This window comes from Arachis duranensis, chromosome 9 (genome assembly GCF_000817695.3).
Source record: "Arachis duranensis cultivar V14167 chromosome 9, aradu.V14167.gnm2.J7QH, whole genome shotgun sequence".
Taxonomy (NCBI): domain Eukaryota; kingdom Viridiplantae; phylum Streptophyta; class Magnoliopsida; order Fabales; family Fabaceae; genus Arachis; species Arachis duranensis.
In genome coordinates, this window is record NC_029780.3 from 8,348,618 (window position 1) to 8,369,494 (window position 20,877).

Here is a 20,877-nt window from a genome sequence, read left to right on the forward strand (position 1 = left end):
TGTATACTTACGCTGATACAAAGAAATTTTAGTGGCGCTTCTAGCTACTTCCATCCCGAGGAAGAATTTCAATTTTTCAAGATCTTTAATGCTAAAATGATCAAGTAGCTGTTTAACTCGCTCAATCTCAATAAAATCATTTTCAGAAAGAACTAAGTCATCTACATAAATAAGAATGGCATAAAATCACTATTAGAAGACTTGGTGAACAAGGAATGATCATGTGGTGACTGATGATAATCGGATTGAGTAAGTGTGGAGCAAAACTTACTATTCCATTGTCTGTTGGCATGTTTCAATTCATAGAAACTCTTTTAAAGCTTGCATAATGTATTAGGAGCTACCTTCAATCCAAGAGGAGCTTTTATATAAACGTCTTCAATTAAATCACCGTGTAAAAAAATTGTATTAGTGGTCATTTTGATAATAGGGTTGAACGTATCAAAATAATTAGAGCCAGCAGTTTGATTGAAATCCTTCGCCACCAAACGAACTTTATGTCTCTCAATAGAACCATTTGGGTTATACTTGATTTTGAAAATCCACTTGCACTCAATTGCTTTCTTCCCGCGAGGGAGAGAAGTAAGAGCCCATGTCTTATTCTTCTCAAGAGCCTTCAACTCAACAGTATGGCTTGTTTTCAACAATCTTAAAAATTAACCTACTCATAAGTCCTTGGTTCTATATGTGTGGAGAAGGTTAGAGAAAATGCCTTGAGAGAATTCGATAGACTGTCATAGCACACAAAATTAGAGATATAATGAGTTTTCTTGGAGGAAGATGATGAAGCTGCAATTGTGGAGAGTTGTAAAAAATGAAAGTCCTTGAGATAGGTGGGTTGACGTCTCTTTCGTTGGAATCTTCTAAGATTTTGTGTAGGAGTAGTGTTGGGCTGTATAATGACTCTGAGAATCTACTATTGAATGTAATGTAGAGGAGAGAATAGATACAAGTGGTGTATTTGAGATAGGTGGTATAGCAAAATTGGATGTACTAGAATTGTGAGAATTAATAGCAATGAGAGGTTGAATGATGTATATATCATCAAAATTATTGAACCCTTGAAATAGCATAGATGGTTGTTTTTCAATACAAGAATTTAATTTATGAAACGAAAATGAGATTCATAAAATTTCACATTTCTTGAAATAAATATTTTTTCGTGTATTTAAATCAAGTAAAATATAATTTTTTGTGCTAGATTTTATACCTAAGAAAATACATTTTCTAGCCTTTACATCTAATTTTTTTTTGTGAGATAAAAAAGTAGATACAAATGTTAGACATCCAAAATTTTAAAGTATTGAATGGTTGGAAGTTTGTGAAATAAAATCTGATATGAGATCTGATTTTTTATAGATAAAGTTGGGACTTTATTCATTATGTGAACAGCATAGACCGTTGCAAAATTCCAAAGACATTTAGGAAGATTGATTTTAAAAATCAAAACTCTTGTGATGTTTAAAATATCTTGATATTTTTTTTCTATGAGACTATTTTGTTAAGCAGTCTCAACACAGCTGGTGTAATATATTATCCCTTGAATTCAAAATAATTTTGTATAGCAAACTCTCTACTATTATCAGATCTTATACATTTTACTATCATTTGAAATTGAGTTTCAACCAACTGTACAAAGTGTTTAATAAATTCAAAAGTTTGGGATTTATTTTCATAAAATAGAACTAAGTAAATCTACTAAAATCTTTCAAAATAGTTAAGAAATACTTATATCCATGTATAAAAGGGGTAGTAATAAGAACCCAAATGTCAACATATAAACTCAAATGAAATTGCTGATTTGGTAAGACTGTAATTAAAAGAAAATCTTTTTGTTTTGCAAAGTGACGTGAATCACAAACTAAGTCATTCTTTGGATTAACTAGAAAAGAAAATTTGTTTTTCATAGTAAATAACCTATTTGAGGATATATGACCTAATCTAAAATGTCAAATGTTAAGATTTTTTGTGTGAGTAATGATTTGTATGAGTGATGTTTGTTGTGGTATTTCTGCACCTAATTGTCCAACAGGAAAAGCTTTGTCTTTCAATGTATACAACCCTCTATATTGTTCAGCAGTTCTAATAATCATCTTCAAGGAAAAGAGATACTACACCTCACAACCAGTGACATGAAACAAAAAATGACAAGACAAGGCATGAGCTACTTTTGAAACTGAGATAATATTGAAAGAAAATGTTGGTACAAATAAAACATCAGTGAGATATAGGCCTTGATTAAAGATGACAGTCCCATATATGGTTAAAATTGTCTATAAACCATTTGGCAACTTGACTAAAACAAGAGCAATCTGTTTATAAGACTGAAAAAAATAGATAAAAAATGATACATGTGCAGTAGCACCTGTGTCTAAAATCCAATCAAATTTATTGATTAAATAACTTGACATGGAGAGAATTGAAATGTACCTACTGAGGGAGCATGTATACCAGTTGCCATGAAAGAAGAATTATGAGCAGGGTTAGCTTCTGATTTGCTGAATAGAGCTATTAACGCTTGTTTTTGGTCTTCAGAAAATAGGACATTAAGGCTCGTACTGCCTTGCTTTTGGTTAGAATTTGTTGATGCATAGCAAAATTCTTTCTTTCCATCAGCATTATCAGTGGTGTTAAGATTATTGATAGAGGCTTCTTTGCCAAAATTCTAAGTGCATTTTGACCGAGCTGGATTTCGTTGCATATGAGGAGGAAAATCGTGCTTATGATAGCACGTATCCATGAGGTGGTCAGATTTATCACAATGAGAACAAAGTTTGGAAGGACCTTTTTCAAATCCTCTGCCTCTTCCTCCTCTTCTTCTTCCAGAATTTTTGCCTCGACCTCCATTATGAGATAAGTTGTGCAAATTACTTATACTATTGATAACATTAACCAACTCTCTAGGCTATAGAGATCTAACCTGAATCAATTGTCTCTCTTGTTGGAGAAGAAGTGAAAAAATTGTGCTCACGTCCGGAAATGATTTCATCAACATAATTTGGGATTGCACTCCGGAATACATGTCATTAAGACATCTTAGGAACTGAATGGAAAGTGTTTATCTCCTATATTGTCTCATCACTGTCAAACCACACCTGCAACCACACCTGCATTGCTCTCCACATTCACAGATTAGGATAGGTCTAAAATCATCGAGTTCTTCCCAAATTCATTTCTGTTTAGTATAATATATAGTAATACTAAGATCTCCTTGTTTATTATAGAACAATTCCTCTTCCAGCTCTACAATTCTGAACAAGTTTTCTTGGTAAAATCTGTTTTAAATCTTCCCAAAGTTTATAAGCATTATTACACCACATTACACTGCTAAGTATCTCTGGACTTAATGATGCGTGTAACCAAGATAACACAAAATTGTTGCATCTATCCCATGCCTCAAAGGTAGAATCCGTCTTATCAGATTTAGGTAGTGTACTGTCTATAAATCTGACTTTATTTTTTGTTCTTAGAGAAATCAGCATAGATCTAGTCCCAAGTGTGAAAGTTTTGAGTGGTTAAAGTTGTAGTAGCTAGGGATATACCTGAAATTTCAGCAAGATGCAGGAAGAAAGGGCTCGATGGGTCCTGACCAGGATTTGTTGCTGTGCGTGTGAACTGTACTTGATATGCTGAGAATTGTGCCATCATCTGCACAAAATTCTCCATGTCGATCAGTAAGAAGCCTCGATTTGCTTGATTTCCACCTTTCGTTTGATCAATCAATTCATCCTATAGAGCATTCATTGATGTATGCTTGCTCAAACACGAGAACTAGGACTGAAACTCAAATCTCTTTGCACCTTAGGGAGCACGCAAATTTTGCCACCTCTACACTCACCACACCATGTGGAAAGAAGAATCGGTGAGAGTGTCCAAGGAACAAAAATAAGGAATAGAAATAAGAAGAGGAGAGACGAGAATTCGGGAAAAACGGAATTCCAGTACTAAGTTAAAATCATTGATTTCAAAATATTTAATACAGCAAAATGGGTTTTGTTGAGTTAAGAAATTAACTAAGTTAATTGATGATAATAAATATTATTTTATTGGGGTTAACTACCCAATTAGTATTAATCATGCTTGACTAAGTGATGCAGGTCACAATTAGTAAACAAAGCAGCAGCCCAAAATGGAACAAAGAAACTGAATTTGCTCTTGTGGACAACATTTACAAACAAAGACCAAATAAGAAATAACAAAGGAATCTCATGGGCTGAAAATCCAAGCCCAAGGTAATTCACTCAAGCTGATTGTTCATACCCCTGTCTGAGCTATAGGGTCCGGACTGAACTAAGACAAACCGGCTGACCTCTTACTGAGTTAGTCGACCACCGACCTCTCTACGAAAGAGGTCGGACAAATCGCCTTAGGAGACCCAAGAAAGGCCCAAGGAGGCCCAAAAAGAAGAGTCACCGCCCGCTAGAAGGTGGCTGGCCAAAAGATAATGATCTCACCCACGAAAGATAAGATAAGAAACTTATCTCAAGGGAAGGTCATCAAACACCACTATAAATACACTGGAGCACCCAAGTATAATTCACACTCCAATTCTACAAAAAAGCCTGCCTAAAGCCCGTATTGACTTAAGCATCAGAGTTTCTTGCAGGTACCACCCCCTCCGGTGAATAAGGACCAGCAACGCCTCCTACTCTAACAAGTCAAACACAGCAGCCTTGACCAGTCCAGAAGATCTCGTCCGAGATCGACCTCCCAGTTTCAGGTAATCTCCGGAACACTGATGCCTTTCAAGCTCTTCACATCTACCTCGGTCAGACTCAGAGAACAGAAAGAGAGAGCTCCGTTCCTCATTCATTCACCATAGAAGAAATAAAGAGAAAGCTTAATTCAAAAGGCAAAGGTCTAATCACCCAAAATAAACTATTTCAAGCTAAGTCAGAAGCTAAAGGTGATTTATTTTCATTTGCATGCATTCTACTTTCTTCACTCCTTCTCCAATTCTCTACTACTCCAATTTGGGATAAATGGAGAAAATAATTTCTGATAATTATTGTTGTGAATCAAAGGCCAAAATTATTTTTTTGGGGATAAAGTTGTAGCTCAAGGGTTCAGATCTGGGTTTACCATTGAAAAACTTTTTCACTGCTAACATGAGGCTTTTGGTCAAGAAAAAAGACTCAGATTCAAAATTTCTAATTAAGGGATTAATTGAAATTAGTGAACTGGTAAGTTGGTGAAGCACACAACTCGAGGAGTTAACTTGGAAGAGAGCAACTCAACAACATGAAAGAAGATACAAAAGAAAAATCTACTTCTTTCTGAAAGTAAGGAGAAAGAACCAGAATCTGAGTTTCATAGAGAGCTTCCTGAGAAAGTTTAACATTTTGGACAGTGCATTCTAGAGAAAGAAGCATTCCGCCAAGATGAAGAACTCGATTAGTGTTAGCTCAATCCGGTTCAACTTATAGCAACAAAGGCTGTTAATGCATCAATCTCCTTCATGTTTTACAGATTGTAATTTTATTTTCAATGTATATCTTTCTATAATTTTTTGAGTGAAAAAGGCTGAATGTGAGAAATCAAGAAAAAGCCTATGAGTGATAGAAAGGCTGAGTGAAACACTTAAGAGAAAAGGTTAAAGTGATTTCAGATTTTTTTAGGTTGGTTATTATGTCTTGTGTCTTGTACCTGTGAAATACCCCTTTCTAAGTTAGGTTAGCACTTAGAGTGGAGAATTAGTATTAGCATAACCAAGTCAATTTAGGATAGAACTTGAGAGGGAAAGGATTGTGTCAATCTTGTGAAATTTGTGTATGTAATTCTTTAACTATAGTGAAAATTCCACCACTGTTATGGTGAAGACTGGATGTAAATTACATTGCACAAGGCAACTGAACCAGAATACATGCTGGTGTTATTCTTCTTCTCTTTTTTTATGTTCTGTTTTCTGATATTTATAAAACAAAACGAAATTGTCTCATAAAGTTTCCACTGCACAGTTCAAACAGATTCTAAATGAAAGCTTATAAGTAAAAGTTTATTTCATTAAAGTAAGAAAATGCTATAAATTTAACCTCCTTTTCTAAGCCTTCTACAACTTTTAGGTTTATATACAATACATCTAATTATGATTAAGTTATATTAGAGTTAATTTAAGTAACTGACTATGGTTAAAATGTAACAAATTCTAGCTACTATATATAGAGAATAAAAAACTAACTATTAGTGATCTAACAAATTTTCAAATTTAATTTGAATACTATAATTAATAAATTTCAAGTAACGACGACACAAAATAATCAAACCTTACGATAATTAAACCAAAGCCTTTTCATAATCAAATATTCCAATACTAAGAGTCCAACAATAACAATAAAAATATAGAAAATCAACTTTTAATTAGCCAACACAAACTAATTTTAAAATTTAGAATGTAAGATACAAAATAAAAAATATATAATTTAAATATAACATTTAAGATAAGTAAAATAAATTTAAAATTGACTAATATCGACCTAAACAAAATTAATTGCATCACATCATTCTAATAAATAACAAAAAAAAAAAAGTAGGCACACATGTACTTTTCTGTAGAAAGCATGTGTGTGTAGTTGATCCACCTTCCCTAATGACTATCATATATCCTCCCAAAAGAACTTGATGAAATTTTGCATGTGAGCTTCCTGGAAATGCATGAAAACAAGAATGGATCCATCCATGTCAGGGCTTAGAGCCACAAACCCCACATCAAAGGGAGACAAAGCACCTTGACCAAAGTGAACTAACCTTCCCCAACCGAAATCAGCTTCATACACCGGCATGCCCATCCAGCTTGTAACTCTCAAGTTTGGATTCCCGGAAAACAGAATATCTGCTCTGTGCTCTCCTTTCTCCAAGTAAGGAACCCTAATTCGATCCATATGTTCTTCACCCGCATAAAAGTCAATTTGTGATCTTATGTACTCATCATTAATCATTTTCACTGCTTCTCGTATGTTCTTTGCAGCATAACTCAACGGTTTCGCTACGATCTCTCCGACGTAGCACGTCGGAGACACCGTGCCAGCTAAAGCATTTCCGAAATAGTTTTGAGGCAGAGGAGGATTCATCTTCTTGCGAATATCAACCACCGTCTTGAATACGGTTGGTTGGTTCTTGTGAAGCTCGCGTGCTTTGCAAGCACATCTCCATAAATGAGCTCCAATAGCTTCAAATCTGGTGTAAGGCTTCTCAGATTGGAAGTCGTTATTGTTGGCATTTTTCTTCAGTTTCTGGACTTGCATGGATGTGAGCTTCAATTGCACGAAAGATGTTTTCTTCTTTTGCTCCTCGATGGTGTCGCTTCTTCCGAGGATGAGCGGAAGAGGTTTATATTCTCTGTGATCGAAGCGAGGCTGTGACAGTGGGTGTGAGGGTTTCAGCAACGTTCGATCCAGAATTGGGATTTCATTTGCCTCCAATTTGTTTCCTCGAGTTACCTTTATTCAATCAAAGGAAGAAATGGTGAAACCAATAGAATGTAACAACATATTTTATCTCATATTTTTAAATATTGATATTTAATTAATAAATAAAAATAATAAATTTTTATAACCAGATTATTTACATTACTTATAAAAATGATTTTAATTATTATAAAATTAATTATCTTTAAAAATAGATTATCTTCAATGAAAAAAATTGGATGGTGTCAATTGTAATCTCTCACCTTTTAATATTCTCTCTTTTATATTTAATTTTGCCTCCACTTATAAAGTTAATGATAAAAAATCATTACATTTTCTCAAATATTAAAAAAACTAAAAAAATCCATTTCCCCACCTTCAACAGTTGGTTTGATAAAATTTTTGGGACAAATATTTTTTGTTCTCTAAAGTATAAATATTTTATTTTGTGTTTTATATATATAAAAGAAATTTGCTAACTTGTGTCATAAAAATATAAATTAAGTATATCATAAAAAAATATTTTATAAAAATTATTTTTTTAAATTTGAATATATTGAATATTTTAAAATATTAAAAAATTTTATTATTATATTTTTAAAATATACTCTCAAAACATAAATTTGTTAAATCCTAAAAAAGATAAAAATGTGTATAAAATCGTTTTTAAATAAAGTTGATAAATGAAAATTGTTAAATAACAATAAAATCAAATATATCTTTTAATTTAGCAATTCTTAACTATTTATCAAAAGATAATATATACTTATAGTTTTTGAAAGCATCTAAAAGTCGACATTTTTCAAAGTTAGAAAATTAGACTGATCAAAATTAAAACAACTAATATAATTTCATATATATTAGCAAATATTCAAATGCACCTCTAGTTGTTAACGTTTACCAAATACTAACCTTTAAAAAACTAGCTTTCAGAACAACTTGAATAAGTTACTTGTAAAACTTAAAAATTTTATCAAACAAATCATTTTACCCATACAAATAATTTTATACCAAGAACATAGCTGTCAATGTCATCACCACTAACTAGAAATTGTTAACTAATTAAACACGTATAGTGATAACCTTTGCCCATGAATTGATGAAGTGAATAGCTGCAAGGCCATCACAAATGGGATGAGACCAAGCGATTCCAATGGCGATGCCTTCTTGTAATTGTTGGAACCTTGTGATTTGTGCGAGCAACAAAGGAAGCTCCTCTATGGGTCGAGAATAATCAACGGTTGGGATGAGTTCCTTGATTGGCTGACTCGGTGAGAAGTCTCCATATTCAGCCATTGATTTGTTGGATTGGGCTTCAAGAAGCATGGCTCCTTTTGCGTTACAATCCAGTTTCAAACGACCACCTTGGATCCAATTCAACCTGCCAGCTAAGGGATAATAAGGAACCAAGATGTGGCTAAGAGACTCTCTCATTCTCTCAACAAACACATTGAAATCATCTTCGGATTCTGAATGTTTTGGCTTGTAAATGTAGAGTATGGATTGGTGACTCCAACGTGGGACTTGGTCATTCTCTGCTAACCATAAAACGCCATTCGGAGTTTCTTCTTTTGGAGTCACACTATACGAACCTATGATTGTTACCATTTTTCAACACTCAAGGCTTGGGATTATTGTGCTTTATGCCTAATCACAATATATAGACGCTATACATAGATGTAACATTATTCACTGGGAATTCTATGGTGCCAGACACGAGAAAAACATGCTATGAGGATCATACGTGTTTTGTTTGAAAAGTGACTTTCTTTTTTTGTTTTTGTCAGGACCTATGTGAGATTAAACGAAGATAATGTTAATGTTGCAAGTGTAAGAAGTATTGAAATTAGTCTCACATCAAAGAAAGTAAGGAAGAGTGAGAAGTTTATAAAATGAGAGATCCATTACCTTAACATCTTAAGGTTTTGAGTTGGATATGATGTCTTCTTATCTTATGTTATCTCACTTAATTCTTTTCTAAAATTTTAGACTGAACACTTAAAAATTTTAGTTTTTTTTTAATGTATTATTAATTTATTATACCTTTATAAGGATAATTGTAATGTTTTTTCTTCGTATTATATATTTAGGAACACTATGGACACAAATACATTGGATCAAATTATGATTTTTAAAATAATAGCTTAACGAAAAATATTTATCTTACGCATACTGAAATATCCGAAACAAAAGTTTATTAAGAATTATTAAAAAAATTATTCTTTATCTTAAAAGAAAAATTGTTTATGAAGAGAAGAAAATAAAATATTATTTTTTATGATTATCATTTATGTCTAACAGAAAAAAATAATATTTATTTTTTATGATTGTATTGATAGTTTGAAAATATGAATATTGGAAAAAGAATGGATTAATAATCGTGGTTATAGTTGGGGTAATCTCCAAAATTTTGTTAGTTTGTGAAAATTAAAAGGTATAAAAATAATATAATATAGTTAGCAAATGAATAAAAGTCCCAAATAAAAATTATAACTTGATATTCAATTAATTACAAAGAAAACCTATTAGTATTTTGTGCAAGGATGAAAAAAATGAGAAAAACAATTAAAAAGGGAAAATTTTTCAATAATACGGATGTAATACATTTTATTTTCTTGGAATAAAAAGCTAAATAAATGTTGTTATGATAAATTAAAATATTAAAAATAAATAAAATTTGTGAATACAATTACTAAGAATTTTAATTAAATAAAAACCTAAAAAAATAATCCAAAGTTCAAACCAAAAATGTATACAAAGGTATAATAAATTAATAATACATTAAAAAAAATCAAATTCTTCAAGCGTTCGGTGCAAGTAGCCAAATTAATTAATTTTACAATTATCCTTGTTTAATTTCACATAGATCCTGACAGAACAAAAAAAATCTTCACACAGGAGAAGAGAACAGGAATAGAAAATCAATTAAAAAAATTGTTATAAAGACTGCGTAGGCTGGTTATCATTAGCCATGATGATGACATGTGTATACGGTGTAAAAAAGAGGTTGAATATATTTATTATTTGTTTTTTTTTTGTGAGTTTATCAAATTTTTAGAAACTCTTATCTATTCTGGACTTATTAAAAGAGCACTTTAAGAGTTGAATAAGTGTCGCCAATAAAAAAAATGAGCGCAAAAAGTGACTTATTTGTTTTTTTTGCTGTTATTTAAAATATTTGGTTAAAAAAAATAGACGAATTTTTAATAACAAGGAAGCAAGTGTAGAAGAAGTGTTCCAGAATTCTTTAACTAACGTTATAGAGAGTAGAGTAATTTAGATTTCTTTGGCCGTTGATGACTATGTCGTAAATAGTACAAGAGATACTTTTCTATTTATTCCGTTTTGTGAATGTTAAGTTTGACTTGGCTCTCTTATCGCTCCACTCTGTGTGTTAAGTTCGCTTGTTTAAAAAAAATTATAATAGGAACAATAAAAGAAGAATCACATGTCACTTTTTAAACAAAACACGTATGATCCTCATAGCATGCTTACCGTATAATTTCCTTTATTCATCACTTGATAAGGAAAGGTAGGAAGAAAATTAAAAAAAAGCTCTCTAACTTTTTAATTAAAAAAAATAAATTTTTGACTAACTGAAAATTATAAAATATTTTATTTTTTAAAATACGAAATATTTAAATTTATGCGAAAGACCTATTTATTTTTGTATGTTTTGGATGGAAGAACTTAAATTTTAAAGATTTATTATGTTTGAGTTTAAAGATCAGAGATTTATTTATTATTTTTTTATATGTAATTTAGTATTAATAATAAAATAAAATAATGACGGATGAAATTGAGTTTGTCTTAATTTAAATTTGACTTTAAATAATAATGGTGTTTATTTTTAACATTTTTATCCAATTCTAAATTTAATGAAATCACACCAAATTAGTCCGTAAATATTCTAATATCAACGGATCATGTACATCTCTAGGTAGATTCTTGAAGGATGTTAGAAAAAAATACAAGTATGATGATTGTGAAAAAAAATATTTAGAGTTTTCACTTAGATTTGCAGTCATTCAATGAATTTCTAACATTTAAAAGATGATGTGATTAATAAAACATGTTATTGATTTTCTTTAATCTACACATATACTTATGCAGGTATAAAATAGTACACCTTATCATTATTGATAAGACTGACGTTATCTTTTTCATAGTGTTTGAGCATAAGGCTCAAAATTCTTGAAAAAAAAATTATAATGAAATGTGTCGTTCTATATTTTAAAAAAATTGTATTTAAATTAAATTCAAAATTAATAAAATATTATATTTTATATTATTGTAATAATTAATGTAATTATTCTACCTTGTAATAGAAATTGAGTGCAAATCAGATATCTTTTCTAAAAAAATATATACATTTACAAACAAACTTATTTTTTAAAAAGTGAATGTTACAGTTTAAAATATTAATTTTTATTAACCATAATAATAAATATATGAACTTAATTTAAAATTAAATATATTAAAAAATACCATTTTAATAAAATATCTCAAATATAAATAAAATTAAATATTTTCCGTGCAATGCATAAATACATATACTAATTTATTGACATCTCTTGGCTCCACATATAAGAATCCAGCTGGAAGCTTTGTATTTTTCTGGACATTAAGGTATTTTCACAATGATATTATGAATTTTTTATTTTTAATACTAGAGTGGTAGTGGTGTTTTTTAAAATGTATATTGTTGGGGTGTTATACTTAAACGTGAAAAAAAAGTAGAAATTGGACCGTCTGATTTATTAGAAGTACAAAAATCGGATCGTCCGATTTTTAGAGATATAAACATCGGACCGTCTGATTTATTAGAGGTACAGAAATTGAATTTTTTGATTTTTAGAAATACAGAAATCGGACCGTCCAATTTGTAGAGATACAAAAATCGAACCGTCCGATTTATGTTAAAAAAATAAAAAATTTGAGGTACAGAAATCGAAAGAAAAATTAAATCCTCCGATTTATGTACTTTCATAGTTTCAAAAAATACCAAAAATTACAATATTAAAATATATCATAACTTCTACTTGCATAACAAAAAAAATTAACACCCCTAATAACATTGTCAAAGAAGTAGTTGACATGATGTGACTGCATTAAAACTATGACACTGTCCATGTTGACCTAAATGGTATCAATTTTTATATTTTTGTTAAAAAATGCTTGTAAAAGAATGTAATACTAAAACACAGATATATGATGAAGTTAATAAGTCGGTGGAAATAAATGATAAGTGGAGAAGATGAACGAAGTTAGTGAGATACAATAAATTTTGTCTCGTCAAGTGAAAGCTCATGATAGAGAGAAAAACTAAGTTCTTAGACTTTTAAAAAATGGAATTTATGAGCATCTGTGAATTATTTAGTTCATGCATTTTTTACGAAAAGAATTCTGAAAAAAAAAATGATTATAAAAATTCAATTAGGATTAACGGGTGATCAAATCCGTGAAGAGAATTAGAGAAAAATAAATCATAATAAGTTAGTCACAAGAGAGAGAAAGTAAGGAGTCAAACTCAATTTTCTTCGAACTTTGAAGAGATCATTTTTGATAAGGCACATCATGAGGATAAGAGAGTTTAATTTTGTCGTGAGTATAAAAAGGAACTTGAAAAGAAAAAAGGAACATCATGATTGAGTCTGTAATCTTTTGTCTTGATTATTAGTTTTTTCGTAAATTGTTGAAGTTTGTCGTTTATTAATTGTCTTATTAATATTGAGTGTTTTATCTTCCCTTCAAGGTTATGAGTCTGTAACAACCGTTCGAAAAAGATATTTACACTTTAATTTAAATTAGAATGAACTAAAAGGAGATAAAACTACTTATATAATACATACATGACTACATTATATTATATAGCTGACTAATATTTCAATAACATCTTCAAAGATATGTATATTTATGTCGGAAGTTTATTCTAATTCAAATTTTTATTGTGGCCTAATTATAATAATTTATAAATTATTAATGATTTAATCTCGTCTGTTAATACTAATGTTTGATAGACACATAAAATTAAAAGGTAATGATACATATAAGGTAGTTTTTTTTGTTTATAGACACAATATTTTTACTATTTTTATTTTACTAAAAACACAAAAAAATCGTTATTCTGACAAACGTTAGAAATGAAAAAATTTTAATCTTAAAGTTCAATTTTATTATAACAAAACTCATTATAACAAATAATTTAAGAATAAAAATCATAACTTTCTAAAATTTTAATTAATACTTCCGTTTAAATTAAGTTTATATGATTTAAGTATTAATTTAAACTTTGACCAAGAACATATTGATCAATGTTGAATGGATGAGAATTCCTTTACCCTTATATGACAAATTGATAATCCATGAAACAAAAAAGAAAAGTATCATCTAAAAGTGGATGCTGGTTTTTCATGGAATACTTGCATTATCGTATCTATGAATTTCATGCAATATTAAACTCTATATTTCAAATTTATGAAGCATATATATTTTGTTAAGTTGTTGTATTCACGTATTGGACATATTTTAGAAACGACATGCATTTATTAGTATTTGTTTGATATGCGTGTCTGCTGTATTTAACTGTGTCTTAATAAAAAATAAAAAAATTTACTTTCGATACACTTAGACACACCTAATAAATACCATTATGTCTCAGTGTGTCCAACTTTATTCTTAACATGTATTTTTAAAATAAATTTAAGAATAATATATAATATTATTTATTAAAACAAAAAAATATTTTAAATATTTTATATAATTAAAATAAGACTTTAAAAATAATTAAAAAATTAATTTATATTTTAATATCAATAAAATATTAAAATATTATTACAATTTTATTAAAAAATATTTTATATTTTATATACATGCACATCTCCGTATTTTATAAAATTTTAAAATTTATGTATCAGCGTATTTTGTGTCATATCATATTTTATATCCATATCAGTATCCGTACATCATAGTTTTAAACAGAAACAAGTATAATAAAATGAAAACAAGAAACAAGTAGGGACATATATTATAGAAAATTCAAATAATAAATAACATACATTAACATAAATAATAGAGAAATTGGCTTCATGAGTTCTCTGATTTCAATAATAAATAACATTAACACAAATAATAGAGAAATCAGTAAAAAAATCATAATTAAATTTCAGAATTTTCTGATTTCAATTATTTGCGACATCAATTAGAATTGAATTTCTTTGATGAATAGTAAAATTAATTAAAAAGTAAAGATTGTAGTTAATTTTTTTTTTAAAAAAATAGGGTAAAAAACCATAATAAGCCAACTGACTCCAAAAATTACGTAAATAAGCCAAAGCAAAAATCGTTTCAGCAATAAGCCAGATCGGATTTTTATATAATTCGAACCAGGTTAGTTCGAACTGTAATTGTGAGTAAAACGAACTAGGAGAGTTCGAATTAGTTGTTTTGGGTTGGTAATAAATCGAACCAGCTTTGTTCGAATTAAGAATGAATGTAATTCGAACCAAGTTGGTTCGAATTATAGAGAGAGACGCTTCTGGTGTAATTCGAACTGGGCTGGTTCGAATTACACAAATCATAGTTCGAACCAGACCGGTTCGAATTAGTTTGAGACTGAGCTGTATATATATGGTTCCAAACGTGAGTTAGTCTCATTAGAGGGAGTAAGATGGTTAGTGAGGAGAGTTTTGTGGTTTTGGTGCACCACAGAGGATCTGTTAATAGAAAAACTCGTTCCGGAGTAAAGTTCACAGATAAGAATCCTCTATGTATTATCGTAACTTCTACGACGAGTTATGATGACCTTGTTAGCGTTGTACTAATGAAGCTCGGTCTGGAAGGTGCGAAGCGGGTAAAGAAGTTTTTCTATCGCATTCCAGTCACGGTGCTACAGAATACCGTGAAGTATGATTGATTCACGATTAATAATGATGTGGACTTGCAAGTAATATTTCTTTGTCGGCGGCAGTTTCCGGAGGTGAGGACACCAGAGTTGTTGGCACGGCTGGTTGATGTGGTATCCAGCTCCGGCGGTTCGAACTGGAATACGAACACTATAGCGAATCCAGCAGGTTCTAGTTCCCAGCCTGCCGTTGCTTCCTCCTCCGTCCCTGTGTACGAACCAGTGGTCCAACCTGTCGCCTCCCCGTCTTTTGCTGTTGACCTCAATGGCACCGAAGGCGACGAGGTAGTGGAAAGGGAAAATTTGCCGAACGCTTTAGTGGGAGTTGCACTTGTTGGCGTTGGAGACGGTTTTTTGGGTGATGAAGAGGAGGATGACGTCGAGCCGGATATGATTGACGATGACAGCGCTGATGATATTGGAGCGAATGGGCCTGCATTGGCGGTAGGTGGTTCTAGCTCTGGCACACAGCAGTATCCACCACATTTTTCCTCGTTGGACTTGGACGCCATGAGACATGAGAGGGTTTTAGGGCACGCTGTTGGATTCGGAGCTAGAGATGCGGAAGGGACTGCTGGTCTGACAGAGTTCCAGGTTGGTCAGCAATTCCAGGATAAAGATGAGGCCCTTTTAAGTGTGAAGACTTACAGCATCCGGCGAGGGGTACAGTACAAGGTGGTGGAGTCCGATCACCGCCGGTATGTGGGCAAGTGTTTCGAGTTTGGGAATGGGTGCACATGGTTGATTCGACTGAGTCTCCGGAAGCGCAAGGGCATTTGGGAGGTCAAACGGTACAATGGACCTCACACTTGCCTGGCCACATCCATCTCGAGTGACCACAGGAGTTTGGATTATCATGTGATTTCGACGTTCATTATGCCAATGGTTAGGGCTGATGCATCCGTGAGCATAAAGGTGCTCCTGAACGCCACGGCAGCGCACTTTGGTTTTAGGCCGACTTACCGGAGGGTTTGGATGGCGAAGCAGAAATCTATTGCCCTCATCTACGGTGACTGGGATGAGTCCTACAACGACCTGCCTAGGTGGGTGTTGGGTGTCCAGCTGACGATGTCTGGGAGTGTTGTGGTCCTAAAGACGAGCCCGGTTCGAGTTGGAGGACAGGTGGACGAATCTCAAGCGTACTTCCACAGACTTTTCTGGACTTTCCCGCCGTGCATCGAGGCATTCCGTCATTGCAAGCCGCTAGTCAGCATTGACGGCACACATCTGTATGGGAAGTATGGGGGAACGTTGCTCATCGCGATTGCACAGGACGGGAACTCCAACATTCTACCTGTCGCATTCGCACTAGTAGAGGGTGAGAATGCGGAGTCCTGGACATTCTTTCTCTCGCACCTTCGACAGCACGTGACCCCGCAGCCCGGTTTGCTGGTTATATCGAACAGGCACAACGGCATCAAGGCTGCGCTTGAGGCCCCTGACGGCGGTTGGTTACCGCCATCTGCGTACCGTGCATCATGCATACGACACGTAGCGGCTAATTTTGCCCTTACTTTCAAGGGCAAAGACGCTAGGAGGCTCCTAGTGAACGCGGTGTATGCGAAGACCGAGGTTGAATTTGATTACTAGTTTGATATTCTGCGATCTGAAGATCTGGCGATGTGTGAGTGGGCGAACCAGATTGATTACTCGTTGTGGACTCAGCATCGTGATGAGGGGCGGAGATTCGGTCACATGACGACGAACATCTCCGAATGTGTGAACTCTATCCTCAAGGGGGTCAGAAATCTCTCTGTAGCATCCCTGGTGAAGGCAACATATTGTAGGCTTGCGGAACTGTTTGTTCGCAAGGGGAGAGAGGCTGAGGCCCAGATGGGAACAGGACAACAATTCAGTCAGCATTTGGTGAAGTGTATTGAGGCCAACTTGAAGACGGCCAGATGCTTCACGGTGACGCTGTATGACCGGGATAACTCCGAGTTCACTGTAGCAGAGACCACTCCGACTGGTTCTTTCTCCTTGGGTACTTACAGAGTATCACTTGCCTCTCGGACATGTGATTGCGGGTACTTCCAGGCTCTTCATTTCCCGTGTCAGCACGCCCTTGCATGCTGTGCCTACTCACGGGTCACCTAGACCTCTTACGTTCACAGCGTCTATCAGATTAGCTCGGTGTTCAGTGTGTATCGGATGGGATTCACACCTCCGATCCCGGAGGGCTTTTGGCCACCTTACGACGGGCCCACGGTGATTCCAGACCCTGACAAGAGGCGTGCGAGAGAGGGTCATCCTAGATCCACTAGGATACGGACGAATATGGACGAGGCAGATCCGAGTTGGCCAAAGAGGTGCGGCCTATGTCGCCAACCCGGACACACACGACGTAGTTGCCCACAGGTTGGAAGATCGTCTCAGACAGGCCGCCATTAGTGCGCATGTTGTTAGTGTTAGTATTATTTACATTTAAGTTTTCCTGTTAGATGCAATGTTTGAGCATGTATATAACTAGTTGATCTTTATACATTGTACTTTGATTGTTGCGAGTAGTAATGAATATGTCTTCTTTCATTATGAGTACTGCTACATGTTCCGTATATGCAAAATTTAATAAGTAAAAATAAACACTAAACTGTTTCATGATTCATTGATTCTAAATAGTCAATGTCCGACAACACAAATAACAAAAAACATAGGTGAACAGACTATAACATAACAAGAAAAGTACATATCACTATCATACATGATTGAACTTTAGGGAACAAAATACATGAAACGTGAATCATCTAAACAGATGTGAGCCAGTACCACAGCGACGGGCTACCCGTGACCTCGGCAGATAAACGGCTCTTCATCCTCGATATCATCCCCATCCTCCTGTGGGGCAGGCTGTGATGGTGGCGCAACATGCAGGGGTGCCGCCGAAAGCCCTGCAACAGACTCTGATGCAGCGGTGAAGGCGGATGGAGGAGTACCTCCGAGACAGAACTGGTGACCAGCAGATGAGGATGGAGGCTCATTCAGATCAACATCTAACGGGGCCTGTGTGCCTGAGGTCTGACCACCACTGCGGGGAGTCACGTCCCCATGCATGATGGCGGTGATCTCCTCTAGGAAGCGTGGACTCCCGAAGTCCCCAACAAGCGTGTCTGACCCAATAAAGTCTGACCACTGTGATCCCGAGATGCGCCAAGGTGTACCCCCCTGCTCAGGCTGGTCATCGGCTGGCACACCAACAAAGTAATCTCCAAGAGGGCCTGATCCAAGTACAGCGTCACCTGTGTCAGCCCCGTCACCCATCCCTGTACCATACCACTCACCTGCATGACCCTCATCGTGTGTGCTAGTACCAGCAGCTGCAGCAGCCCCTGAACCACCCCCGCCAACGTGCCCATGCTGATCGTCGTCATCGTCCCCATGGTCAGCACGCCCCCTCGCCCTACCTCCCTGGCCTCGTCGTCCGCCTCTAGCGGGACCGGCGTCGTAATCATTGTGCACAGCATGATCAGGCCACCTCCACTCACGCTGGCTCCGCCGTGTCCCCACACCCATCCCCCTCTCAACCCTATGCTTGTCCGGCACGTTCTTAGGACGATCTATGTCAGGAACTCACCCCGGACCCCGCTGTGAGGCCTCAACTGGAATCGAAACTGCTCTAGGATCCCCCAACTGCGTCTCCAGAGACAAGAACCTCTTCCCATGCTGACTCCACCAATCAAGGAACGCATGCGACGGTTCGGGGTCGGCAACAACGTCGAACCTCAGCACACAGTCCTGACGAGAGTCCCAAAGGAGATGCCACTTCTGCAAAGTAGACGGGAACCATCGATCGCCGCCTCTCCCGTCCTTGGACATCAGAAAGTCAATGTTCAGGGCGGGATGCGGAGGGGGCTGTACCCCTCCAAACTGCAGAAGAACACGATCTATCTGATGCCACTCTATGACAGCAAAGTAGATCAGTGCGGTCACAGAGCGCCACAACGCCATATGCCGAGGCTCCAAAACCTCTGGATGCACAACCTGAAGTACGTCGGGGCTACTGTACGGCATCCATATAAACTGCAAAAGGAACTCACCCTTGTCAGGGCAACTGTAGGACACAACTAGAAAAGTTTGATTATAAAAGGACACTTGTTAACTAGCATACTCACCTCCCTGTCCTGTAACCGGTCTATCCTGAGCCTCCACTTCTGCACTCTAGGACCCTTCTCGCTCCCGGAAGGGTTGTAACCTGACCATCTGCACCATACACATGTGTTACATCTACTGAAATATGTGTTCAAATTATGCAATAGAATATTAATGAATACACAGTTATGTATGTCAAATTGAAATAGATAAGGCCTAGTATAGTACCTCGAGGCCAACGGCCAGCTCAACTCCTCATATCCTGCAGGCCTAAACCGAGGAAAGCGCCAAAAGATCCAAGACTGAAGTAGCTGAAGCGGGCCCACTAACTTGACGACATGTCTATTCGCCACTCGGCACATGCACCGGTACAACCAAGCCAGTGCGGCAGAACCCTAGCTGTAGGTAACCTGCTCCTCCAGCCTCGCTACGTACGGAAGCCATCTGATGTGAATCCGGTTCCCTGACTTGTCCGCAAACAGCTGCGTGCCCAACAACATCATGATGTACGCACGGACATATCGGCGCATAGTCTCATCATCTGCATCCTCAGGGCACTCACCGAAAGTCTCCTGAAATCAGCTGCAGTTCACTGCGTACTTCTGAACCTGACTGGGAGGAGGTATAACTCCGAGCAACTCCTGGAACCAGACCCAGGCTGGACGGCCACCCTCGATGTATATATGGAACTCTGACAAGCACCCGCTCACGTAACGGCCGTCCACTGGCAAACCCAGCTGGTATGCCACGTCCTGAAGTGTGATCGTGCACTCTCCGAACGGCATATGGAAGGTGTGCATCTTGGGACGCCATCGCTCCACGAATGCACTGACAAGGGCCTCGTCTAGCCGGAACCATCAGTCGTTCAGCCTTGCAAGATGGTATAGACCTGCCATCTGCAAGTACGGAACGTATCTGTCATCAAGTCGCATGCCCTGCTGCCGCCGCATGCTCCTAATGCATCGCTGGGGCTGCGCACAAAATGAACCGCATAGTTAGAACCAGCATAGAAACCAACCACAACCGTAATCAGCACGATAAATCCTCAACAAACCATTCTGCTAAATAAAACCACATACCCTAAACCACTAACATAAACCGCTTGCATAAACCACTCGCAAAAACCGCTAACATAAACCACCAACATAAACCACCAACAGAAACCACTAACTTAAACCACTAACATAAACCACTAACATAAACCACTACCCTAAACCACAAACCTAAACCACTAGCATAAACCACTAACTTAAACCGCTAACTTAAACCACTAACATAAACCACCAACATAAACCACCAACATAAACCACCAACAGAAACCACTAACTTAAACCACTAACATAAACCACTAACTTAAACCGCTAACTTAAACCACTAACATAAACCACCTACATAAACCACTAACATAAACCACCATCTAACCCACATGCAAAACCACTAAGGCACAAATACCGCTAGAATCAAAAATAGTTCCGTACTAACCTC

General features: G+C 35.6%; 3 protein-coding genes across 4 annotated transcripts; 1 reads left to right on the plus strand and 2 right to left on the minus strand.

The window, feature by feature from the left end:
* Positions 1-6,351: 6,351 nt before the first annotated feature.
* On the minus strand, positions 6,352-9,070 carry LOC107464487 (spermidine hydroxycinnamoyl transferase). 2 transcript variants are annotated; one of them, XM_016083410.3, is made up of 3 exons: positions 8,487-9,070; positions 6,745-7,436; positions 6,352-6,641 (listed from the first exon to the last, which is right to left on the minus strand). In XM_016083410.3, the coding sequence occupies exons 1-3, from the start codon at positions 9,009-9,011 to the stop codon at positions 6,584-6,586; spliced, it is 1,275 nt and encodes a 424-aa protein (XP_015938896.1). In that variant the 5' UTR covers positions 9,012-9,070; the 3' UTR covers positions 6,352-6,583. The 2 variants fall into 2 exon arrangements, with proteins under 2 accessions (XP_015938896.1, XP_015938895.1); XM_016083409.3 differs by having other exon boundaries at positions 6,352-7,436; positions 8,487-9,067.
* A 6,002-nt stretch (positions 9,071-15,072) lies between these two features.
* On the plus strand, positions 15,073-16,896 carry LOC107464366 (uncharacterized). The gene is made up of 2 exons (XM_016083294.1): positions 15,073-15,255; positions 15,373-16,896. The coding sequence occupies exons 1-2, from the start codon at positions 15,073-15,075 to the stop codon at positions 16,894-16,896; spliced, it is 1,707 nt and encodes a 568-aa protein (XP_015938780.1).
* A 670-nt stretch (positions 16,897-17,566) lies between these two features.
* On the minus strand, positions 17,567-18,816 carry LOC107464368 (uncharacterized). Its single transcript, XM_016083295.1, has 3 exons — positions 18,089-18,816; positions 17,790-17,847; positions 17,567-17,740 (listed from the first exon to the last, which is right to left on the minus strand). The coding sequence occupies exons 1-3, from the start codon at positions 18,814-18,816 to the stop codon at positions 17,567-17,569; spliced, it is 960 nt and encodes a 319-aa protein (XP_015938781.1).
* Between the last annotated feature and the right edge of the window lie 2,061 nt (positions 18,817-20,877).